At 53.0% G+C, this 11,128-nt stretch overlaps 1 protein-coding gene across 1 annotated transcript; it reads right to left on the minus strand.

The window, feature by feature from the left end:
• Positions 1-763: 763 nt before the first annotated feature.
• Positions 764-10,624, minus strand: MB (myoglobin). Its single transcript, XM_060023917.1, has 3 exons — positions 10,472-10,624; positions 4,963-5,185; positions 764-1,454 (listed from the first exon to the last, which is right to left on the minus strand). The coding sequence occupies exons 1-3, from the start codon at positions 10,564-10,566 to the stop codon at positions 1,308-1,310; spliced, it is 465 nt and encodes a 154-aa protein (XP_059879900.1). The 5' UTR covers positions 10,567-10,624; the 3' UTR covers positions 764-1,307.
• Positions 10,625-11,128: the final 504 nt, after the last annotated feature.

An 11,128-nucleotide genomic window follows, 5' to 3' on the forward strand; every position in this document is an offset into this window, starting at 1 on the left:
GCCGCTTGAGGGCAGGGGGCACTAGGTTGCCTGTCCTGGGAGCCCCTGGAGATGTATGGCGCCGAGGACTTGGGCATCTTGGGTGCTCTTCAAGTCCCTCTCGGCTTGGGTACCCACAATGACCCAGACCACCAGACCCCTGTCTGTAGCCTCTGCTCCAGTCGGCTTCCTGGCTGCCGCGGTCACATACCAAGGTTTTATTCTGGGTCCCTGGAGCGAAATTTACACATTCTGCCCATGCAGTTGGCCTTTGTAGACAGGGATTGTGTGTCTCTTGGCCTGTGTCGGTAAGTTATTCCCCATGCGTCTGTCCTTTCTCTGTGGCCAGAAGGTCAGCGCCTGCCAGCGGCTGGCCGCCTAGCTGTCTCCCCAGCTGGAGTCCCTGCCAGCTTCCAGGCCACACATTAAACCCAGCTCTGCCACTTACTAACTAGTATCCTTGAGTTTATTACCTAAATTGTGGTAACCACAGTGACCACCTTCCCCTGATTCTGCCTCTTCTGCTCTGCGTTCACGCAGCCCCGGGCTCCCGGCACTGATCGACTGCTTGCTGCCCCCACCAGACGAGGCTCTACCCTCCATCTCCCAGTGCCCAGCACTGTCCCTGCCACTGAGTGGTGGCTCTGCCTCCTGCCCATCCTCTCCCTCCCTCCTTCCCTCCTCCCTGTAAGGCTCCCTGCACACACAATCCCATCATGGCCTTTTCTCCCTCTGAACCCCCCCCTTCACTTGCTCCAGGGGATGAAAAACACCAGGCAGAGTCTATGGCATGCGAGTCTTTTATTAAGCCAGGTGAGTCACTCCATCACCTGAGAAGGTACACTCATGTTCCAGATACCACGCGCCCCAGGGGCTGGGTGTGGCTGTCCAGTCCAGCCCAGACCTTCCCGGTGCAAGGGGACATTCTACTTTCTTCACGGGGTGAGCTGATGGATCAGAGAATTATGGCTGGCGTTTAGGTGGACGGTTTGGATTGGGGATTTAAGGTGAGCTTGGAAGGAATTGGGTTGGGATTTAGGTGAAAGGAGAGTTGAGTGGGACCCAAACTCTGCCGGCCACCGTGAGGAGAGCCAAGCTTCTCTTGGTTACCAAGCTGACGACCCTCCACAGGAAGCCCGGTCCCCAGGCACGTGAAACCACCTGAACAAACCCTCATCCCTCTCCCTGCCCCCAGCCCCTCCGCATCTCCCACGGCCTCTCACAAACAAAGCAGGCACTCACTCAGAAGCAGGCACTACAGCTACACAAGATTAAGTCCCCTCCCTCCCTGCCCAGGTGGGTGGGGAGAGGGGCATGGGGGGTGAGGCTTAGCCATGGAAGCCCAGCTCCTTGTACTTGGCGGCAATGTCCTTCCGGAACAGTTCCAGGGCCTTGTTCATGGCTCCCTGGGCATCGGCACCGAACTCCGCAGGATGCCTGCTGTGCAGAACATGGATGATGGCTTCCGAGATGAACTGCAAGGACAGGGGCAGAGGGGGGTACTGGTCACAGGCAGGACAAGCCAGGGGCCAGATGGGAATCAGCCCGAACCCATCTTCTCTTTATTCTAGGGTCGTTTATTGAGCACTTACTATCTACCAGGCATGCTGCTGAACGGCCTCCATGGATTAATTCCTTTAATCCCCACAACCCCGTGAGACAGGTACAGATGGGGAAACGGAGGCCCATCTTGGTACAGATGAGGAAAGGTCAGGCCATGGAACCACGGTCAAGGGGCTAGGTGGGCTGGCTCACCAGCTACCCTCAGCTGTGCTCAGCTCGAGGACCCAACCTCGGAGAGGAAGGGAAATACTCCTACTCCATGGTTTTATCCAGGATTTGGCGCTCCAAAAATCTAGAAAGAAACTATTTCCATTTGTGTGTATTTTATTTTTGCGTTTAATGGCTTAGGACGGTGATTGCTTTAAATAGCCTTTTTGGGGTTTGGGCAGGGGGTCAGAACATCATATTTTCTGTGCCAAGCACAGAGCTGGTACTCAGAAGTATAGGTGGGAGGGAAGGAGAGAAGGGAAGAGGAAAGGGTTCAGGCCTACGACTCAGCCCCAGGACCAACTGTATCTTACACCAGCCTCACCTTCACTCTTTGCTTTCCCATCCACAATGTCATTACCCGGAAAATGGACACAGGCCATCTCTACAGCACGGGGCTGCTTTAGGGACTGAAAGATCTTGTGTCTGTAAGAAGCTACTGTGCTTTTTCAACGGTTCAGAAAGATTTGATGCCACTCACTACCGGGGCCTGTGGTCAAAGGGTGTCATTTTACAGGGGCCCAGACTGAGGTCACGTAGCAAGTGGACCCAGGGGATCGTGGACAAATGACAGCCAGAGCCAGGGACAGAGACAGAGAGGGCACCGCGGTTGGGTTTGCCCATTTTCTCCGGCGTCCGGGGTGCAAGTGGCCAAAAGCAGGGTGGGGTTGGGTGAGCGGCGGGGAACATGTACTGCGGGCAGCCTCAGAAGCACAAATGTCAACATCTAGTAAGCCCGGCTTGGCTCAGAAACAGGGACAGCTCCACAAACACCTGCTGCTGGGCATCGATGTGGACATGTGTTTAATTCCCTTTTAATGTCATAAACACAACAAGAGGAAGTGGGGGGAGGGACTGACGTCAGCAAGCCCTGCCCATGGAGAACTCAGAGACCCAAGTGCCAGGCCCAGCTCCCTGACCTCCATGTGTGACCTCACCTGTAACATAGGGGCTCGTGACCCCATTAGGTCCCCCCACTCAGTTTTCCTGAGTCAGTGGCAGAGCGACAAATACTTAGAAAATCGTGGGCTGGGGCAGCTGGCAGATTGAGTAAAGATAGTTGCTTTTAGCGCCCAGCGCCTTCTGTGCCCCTTCACTCACAGGTGAGAAGGAGAAATTTCTTATGAAGAACACAGACGAAGGTTCCATAGTGAGGGAAAGAGTAGACATGGGGCTCTGTCTTGATTCTTTTGCAGGGATTATGCAGTAAATTAAACCTGTTTTAAGTAGACCTGGGTTCTAGTCTGCTGGCTGGTAGTGTTACCTTGGCTTTATCATTTTCCCTCTCTGAGCCGGTCTGCTCATCCCTAGAGAGGGGATCCATCATTCGAGTCGTGTTGTGAACACCTCCACGTGCCACTGGGGCTCAGACAGAGGAGGAGCCAGGGTCTGCCCTTGAGGAGCTCGTGTCCCAGCCAGGAGACAGCTGGGTAAAGAGACAAATTACAGTACAGCCGGGCAGGCGCCATGGCAGCGGTGAGGATAAATGCCTTCGCAGCGGAGGGCTGGCAGATGGAGCAGCTGACTGCCTCAGGGGCCAGAACAGAGGCGGTGGCTTCTGAGCTGGGCCTCGGAGGATGAACAGGGATTTGCCAAGAGAAGACAGGGAGGGCAGGGACCACCGCTCGTGCAGAATCTCAGAGGCAGGACCTGCTCCTCATGTCTGGAGTGCTGAGATGGGCAGGCAGGATTGTTTGTGTGTGACTTGGGGGAGCAGGTAGGGGTGCAGGGTGGTGAGGCTGAAGAGGATGGTGGTGGTGGTTGTTCGTGGGAGATGCTGTGCCACAAGGGATTAAGAGCTTGGGTTCTAGAGTACCATAGATCAGATTGTACCTCCTGGCTTATAAGCTGGGTGACCTGGGGCAAGCTACTTAACCTCTCTGAGCCTTCAGTTTTCAAATCCATAAAATGGGGATGAGAAGAGTACCTACCTGGGGAAGAGAATGCTAACTGCCTGCCCAATGTCTATTTTCTCCTTCTTCCTTGTAAGAGAACACTAGTTGTATTTGGAGTGGTAATAGGCTACATTTCCCAGCTTGCCATGCGTATAGATGTGGTCTTGTAACTAACTTCTGGCCAATGAAATGTAAAAAACATTGTTGGATGAGATTTCCAGGGCTCCTTAAAAGAGAGACTTCCTCTCTTCCTCTTGCTCTGTTTGGAATATGGGCTAGACGGCTGGAGCTCCAGCAGCTATCTTGGACCACAAGTCAACTTTGAGGGTGGACGCCACATGCCAAGGATGGCAACACAGAAAGAACCTGCATCCCTGGTGACTGTGGGGCTCCCATACCAGCTCTGCGCTCCCTACCTCTGAACTTCTTTTATGTGAGAGGGAAAGAAAACACTGAATGCAATTCCTAAGTTCATGGGGAAATCGTGAGAATTCCGTGCAGTGACCCAGGCAAATAGCTTATCATGCATGGCCCATCCTAACTGGGAGCTATCATAATTATCCTTACCTTCTCTGCTGCACCAACCTGCCTGCTGCTCCCATCCCCAGAGGTGATATCTGCAGGATCCTTTATCCCCCAGAACCCTACTGCTCCCTCTTGCCACATCCCCTCCTCCCACTGGGTCTAGACATAGGACTCGAAGCTCAGGCTCTCCCCAGCCCACCCAACTTCTCAGCCCATCACAGGGCGTTCAAACCAACTACTTATGCCTCTGACCCCTGAGGCTTTCTCTCTTCATCTGTAAAGATGCAGGAACTAATAATTCCCACCCGGAATTGAGCCCACGTTGCTGAACTCCTGCCAACGAGATATGTATGTCTCCGACTCCTAGTGTCACAGGGGTTAGGAGCCGGGGTTCTGGAGGAATAGAGACCTAGTCTGAATCTGGTTCTGCCACTTGCTGCTTCTGTGACCAGGGACAAGCTACTTAACCTTTCTGTGCCTCAGTTTCCTCATCTGTCGAGTGGGTGTGATAATGGTACCTACCTGTGGAGAGAATGCAAGTTGTGCATCCCACATCCACTTCCTCCTTGGTAACAAGATACTAATTTGAGGGAGAAATATGTTGACTCTCAATGACCCAGGAGGAAGGTAAAGTGGGTGGCAGCCCACTTTACAGATGAGGAAACGGGGGAACAAAGAGGAACGACATAGGTCACCCAGCAAGTTACTGGCTGAGCTGGGACTTGAACTCAAATCTCATGCCCTTGAGGCCTCTCCTTCCATCCTCCCAGCCGCCCCCATCCCCGCCACCCACCTCCAGGTACTTGATGGGAATCTTGTGCTTGGTGGCATGCGACTGGGCCAGGGGCTTCAGCTCCGCGTCATGATGCCCCTTCTTCTTGAGGATGGCCCCCAGGGCGGTGAGCACGGTGTTGCCATGCTTCTTCAGATCCTCTGAGGCCTTCATGTCAGCCTCTGTCTTCAGGTGCTTGAACTTGTCAAATTTCTCCAGGGTCTCGGGATGACCCTTAAAGAGCCTGTGGGCACACGGAGGGCTGGAGTCAGATGCAGGGGTCTGGAGGTGGCCAGACCTGAGTTCAAGCCCACGCTCTCCCAGTTCCCAGCTATGTGACCTTGGGTAACTCACTTCACCTCTCTGTGCCTCAGTCTCATCCAAGGAATGGAGATAACAAGTCCCTCCCTATAGAAGCGTGAGGATTAAATGAGATAGTACATGCTGAGGGCCACACAAGAAGTGTATAAATGCTTCCTATTATTAAATATTTTTATCATCATCTTCTCCTTCTTCATTGTTACAGTGAAAGGCAGGAAAGAAAGACATCTCTGCGTTGCACCCGGCTTCACCCCCATTTCCTCTAAGCTGTTGGGAGCATAGATGACTAAATGGCGTCACAGTGGAGCAGGGAAAAGGGGGAGCACTGGGCCCAAAGGACCTGGATTTGCTGAGCACCCACTGTGTGCCAGGCCCGTGCTAGGCTCTGCACCTGCGCTTCCCCTTGGGGACATATTATTCCCACTTTATAGATGAGAGAACAGAGGCTAAGAAGTGTGAAGTCCTAGCTCAATATTACACGGTTGGGGTGCCGAAGAGCCAGACTGAAATCAGGTCTGAGTGACTCAAAAAGTAGCCCATGCAGGGGACCATCTCTGCAGCTTCCTGCCTGGGGATCGCCCTTTGACTTCTTAAATACTTCTGGCTCCAGGAGACTCACTACTACCTGTGAGAGCCGTTCCAGTCTGAGCTCAGAAACCTTAGAAGGCTCTTGCTTATTTTGCTCTGACTCCTTACACCTCCCTGGCCCCTCACAGTACCGATGGTGAGGGTCCCTGGTGGGAGCTACTGCTAAAGACCAGGTCCCCGCTACTGCCAGGGTCCCAGTGAGCTGGCCACAGTGATCTGAGCAGCCACCTGTCACCTTGGACCTCAGTCTTTCCTGCTGAGGAAAGGTGGAGGTTAGTTAAAGGGAGTCATACCTGCCACCTGGGCGGGAGTGATTTTCCCCATTTCACTCGTGGGCAAACGGAAGACCACAGAGGTAGGTGAGTTGCCCAGGGTCACGTGTCTGGTCAGTGGCAAAGCCCAGACACAAACCCGCATGAATGGTTCCATAACTCACGCTCTCTCCTTTGTGTCGCACCCTGAAACCTCTGCAGGAGTGACCCTGTCTGCCCTGACTCCCCCTTCTCCTGTCTAATGGCTTCAGTTCTTTTAAAGGTTCCTCTTTTGTAGCTTCCTGGTTTTGCGACACGCTTAAACCTAACTGTGAACACACTCCAGTGTGCACAAGTATCTCACGGCACACACCCATACTCACAGGCGCGTGCACACACACGCACATGCATGCACGACGTAGCACGGACGGGAAGCGCTCCCTTTCCCAGGGGGCGTATCCCTCCCGCTTCCCCAGAACACCCAGGGCTGTCCACAGCCATGCCCAATGTCACCACCTCATCTAGGGCCCTGGCCAAACCTTGTACATCACTGACAGCTCATCCCTGGCACCTTTCACGCAAGGGTCCCTGAGCTCCTGACTATTATTATCTGGTGACAATGATCCTTGAACTCCTGCCTGACAGATGCAAGACCCAGAACCCACAGGTGAAGGCCTGAGGTCGGGACACTGGAGGAAGACTGTCTGGGGCAGAAGAGGGCCAAGGACCTGGGACCCAAGGCGGCCAGGGATCTCAAACATTTTGGGAGTTCCCTGGATGTCTGGGAGAAAGACTTCGGCACTGAGAATTATGGAAGCTGAGCTCTGGCCCCAGCTCTGCCTCCGATGTGCTGTGTGACCTTGAAGAAGTCACTCGGTTTCTCTGGGTCTTGGCGTAACTATCTGTAAACCAAAAGGGTTGGTCTAGCTAATTTCTCAGCCTCCAAGTTCTAAGGCTTGACCTCCACCTCACCCTCCACTCTCAGCACCTGCCAGCCAGAGAGAGAGCCGGGTTTGCTTTAAACAGGGCAGAAAAATTGGGCTCAGGAGCGCCCACCGATCATCCTGGCATCACACAGCCGCCTCCCTCCCTTGGTCCTGCAGCTGGGAGCCGCCAGGGCAGCCACAGGAGGCCATACCTGCACGTCTGTGACAGCAATTGCCCGGAAAATGAGCAGATGGCAGGCCCTCGCCCTGTAGACATGGGTGGAGGGCTTTTCTCCAGCGTTTCAGAAGGGCCCACTGGCCTTGTGTTTTCATCCTCGATCCTATCATCAACCTGCCTAGTTTATCACAGGCCTGCTGGCAAGTCAGAGGGAAAGGAGGCCATCTCCCAGCTGTTCTCTGAGCTGAGGCCCAATCAGACACCCACACGGAAGACCTAGGACTCTCCCAGGCCTGCACAAATCCTTCTCTGCTCTAGAACCCAAGAACCAGATGAGGATGGGAATTCATCTCCAGTGTGTCAAGACTGTGGGACGATGTAGCGTAGGGGTCGAGAGCAGGCGCACTGATCCAAGTGGCCTGGATTTGAACTCCAGCTGTGGGACTTTGGGCAAGTTACCTAACCTCTTTGTTCAATGTAGTGATCATAATAATATCTACCTCATAAGGTTGTTGTGAGGCTTAAGTGAGTAAATATACGTGAAACACTTAACACAGGGCCTAGCAATCACTGCGTATAAACATTTGCTGTCCTCTTTACCATCTCTAGCACCATGGTCACCATCACCATCCTTTCCTCCATCATCATCACCATCGTTAGGATTGGGAATTTTTGGTCCTGTCTGTAGCTGCCATTGGTTGGCTGGGACTCTTGGGCCGTGTCTCCTCCCAGCGACATGAGACGTATTGGCCACCAGCAGTGGCTTTCAAACTTTCCATGGCCTCAAAATCCTTTGTTCAAATGCAAAACTAAGTAAAGCAGAAAAGATTTGGGGAACGGAAGGAAAGGCAGGGGCCTGAAGCCCTCTCAGCAGCCTCCACCCTCCCGAAGCCCCCCTTTCCTGGAGCCAGACTGTCCAACTGACCTGCCAGCTATTATGTTCTAGAACATAATGGTCACATACTTGCAGTGAAGCCCTCAGTGTTTTATTAACAGACTCAGCTGAACAGAATTTGCCCTCTTTTATAATCAGAGGAGTGGGAGAAATGACCTTTTCTAGATGAGTAAGAAAGCCCAGGTTCAGCATCTGGAACAGAACCAAAAGGTCAGATCTTAAAGGGGCACTTTCAGCCCTAGGAGTTAGCAGTCCCTTCTCCTTGTCTCCATATCCCAAACACTAAGAGGGCAGAACCAGTTGGCGTGGTTTCTGCATGTCCTACAGCCTAAGACGTGACAGGCTGTTGGGCTCTCTGGGGCCTGCCAGGGGCCAGCAGTCTCCAGCATCATGTCTCGTCCCTGGCACCTGGCCCCAGGCAGTTCTCTCTGATCCACCCTGGGAAAGGAGGAGATGTTTCCCCATGACTCAATACCCCAAGTCTCCTTCAAGACATCCAAGTCACTGACTTAGGGCTGGCAGCCCCCAGATCACCTGGGAAAGACTCCTGCTCGGCAAAATGGTCTCCCACCCCAGCTACCCGGCCTCCTCTCCAAAAGTAAGGTGGGATCATGGACTCAGAGAATGCCAGGGCACGAGAGCAGGCAGGGATCTCAGAGACAGCGGCAGGCAATCCCTCCTCTCAGCAAATAGGGAAATGGGACCCAGAGAGGACTAGCGACTTGTCCAAGGTCACACAGCAAATGGATGGCTGAGGAGTTGATGTCAACTTTGGGGGAGACTTTTGTCCAATCAGGCAGGACCTGTTGCAGCCCAAGGAGCCAACTGACAGAGACACAAGAGGAGAAAGACATAAAGAAACACCCCAAAATGCCAGTTAGATTCAACAGAGAACTTGACTGTCCTCTCTCAAGTGTTTCTGGCATGGACCATTAAGGGCTCGAACTCCAGATAACAGGGCTTCTAGGACTGGGCATTCTCCCCAGATTTGGGAGCTGGAGATGGGTGAAACCTGAGGGAGGCTGAAAGGGCATCTAAGTGGGAGAGGACAACCTACTCTGGCTCATACATAAGGAGAAATTCATCTGTAAATTAAAGTATGAAAGACAATCCGTTCACTGGTGGTAACTGGGGCCCACCTTCTCCCACATGCAGAAATATTGAGGTACATACATCCCATTAGGCTTTTGACCTGTGCTGCCCAGAGCATGAGAAAGGGCCAGGAGGAGGGGAGAGCCCGTCACCATCTGGGGAGGAAGGCAACTGGGCCATGAGATTCTATATACAAGCCACAAGCCATTTTCTACTTAAAAATCTCAGAAGTTTATGTGTGGGGGGGTTGTTTGTTTATTCAGGAAGCCCTTGCTACAGAAGGCAAGATGTGCTTGGAGTCTACCCTGAGCCCTCAAATTCAAGACATACTCAACATCAAAAGTCACTAACGGGTCTCTGTCTTCTGTTTACTAATTATAATGCTTTAAAGGGCCCAAGTCTAAGCTTCGTCTATGATAGTTATTAACATCTTCTGGGACTCACTCTATGCCAGGAATTAGGCTGGGCCCCCTATAGGCATCATCTTATTTAATTCTTATTTCCACTCTATAACTTATATATTAGGATTTCCACCCATTTTATTTATTTATTTTCCGGTACGCGGGCCTCTCACTGTTGTGGCCTCTCCCGTTGCGGAGCACAGGCTCTGGACGCGCAGGCTCAGCGGCCATGGCTCACGGGTCCAGCGGCTCCGCGGTATGTGGGATCTTCCCGGACTGGGGCACGAACCCGTGTCCCCTGCATCGGCAGGCGGACTCTCAACCACTGCGCCACCAGGGAAGCCCCCACCCATTTTATAGGAGAAGAAATTGAGGCTCAGAGAAGTTGTGTACCTTCTTAAAGGTCACACAGCTTCTCGGTGACAGAGCCAGCTCTAGAACTACATATCTCATGTTGAAAGCCATGTCTTAGCCTTGACATTTTATAGACTTTAATGGACTTGTGACTCTGGGGTCATCCTTCCCTTCTCAGGTCCTTTTTGGCCTCATCCACTAGGTGAGGTGAGACAGATCTCTCAGATTTTTCTTGTTAATTCTGTCTATAATTCTAGGATACCACTTAGTGGGCTCTAGGCATCCAGGATTTGATTGTCAAGCTCCTTCCAGCTGCTGGCATAGGTGTGAGATGGATCCCCTTTCCTTTCCTGACTCCAATCTCTGACACATAAAAGCAAAGGAGAACCAAATAAGAGTTTTAACAAAGTCAACTAACGCAGCCAGCTGGTCAACCCCGGGCAACCGTTCCACCTTGCAGGCAAACATTCTTGATCTTTGGGAGGGAAGTAGGTGATGGGGGCAATGGGGTTTCTTCCTTTTACCTGATGAGGACGTCCTGCCCATGGCCTGCGAGATCAGCTTCCACCTTCCCCCAGACGTTCAGTACCAGCTGCCATTCTCCGTCGCTGAGCCCCATGGCACAGTCTGAAGAAGAGAAGAAGAGCAAGGCTAGGCTGACTGTGTATCCTGGCTCCGACCGCTGGGGTCTGAGGCTGCCTGGCCCTAAAGGGATTTTATACCTTCCCGGATGCTTGACAGAGATCACTTGACACCTCGCTCACTCTCTCCCCCCCCACCTCCTTGCACCCCCCCCTTTCATGCAGGGTCTAATCTTTTCATTTCTCTAGCCCTCACATGGAAGCTATTTTGAGGCAGGTGCCGTTGGGGGGTGGTAGGACAACTCAGGCCTCAGGTTGGGGTGGGGGAGGAGCTGTGTGTGTGGAAAGAGTGGGGAGGAGGTTGGGTCACTCTCTGGACTCTCGGAGGCCAACAGAAAGGGCATGACCAAGGCTGATGCCAATGGCCTGAAACCCAACTTCCCCTGCTGTCCGCCATCCCAAGAAGCCCTGTCATGTTTATTAGCCAGGGCAGCCGTCACCCTGGCTGGCCCCGGGACTGTCCTGGCCCTTAGCAGTCGCTTTGTCCACCTTCTGCCCACTTTGCCAGAACGCCCTCACCCACCAGGGTGGTGGGAAGGG

Source organism: Delphinus delphis, chromosome 11, assembly GCF_949987515.2.
Source record: "Delphinus delphis chromosome 11, mDelDel1.2, whole genome shotgun sequence".
Lineage (NCBI taxonomy): Eukaryota > Metazoa > Chordata > Mammalia > Artiodactyla > Delphinidae > Delphinus > Delphinus delphis.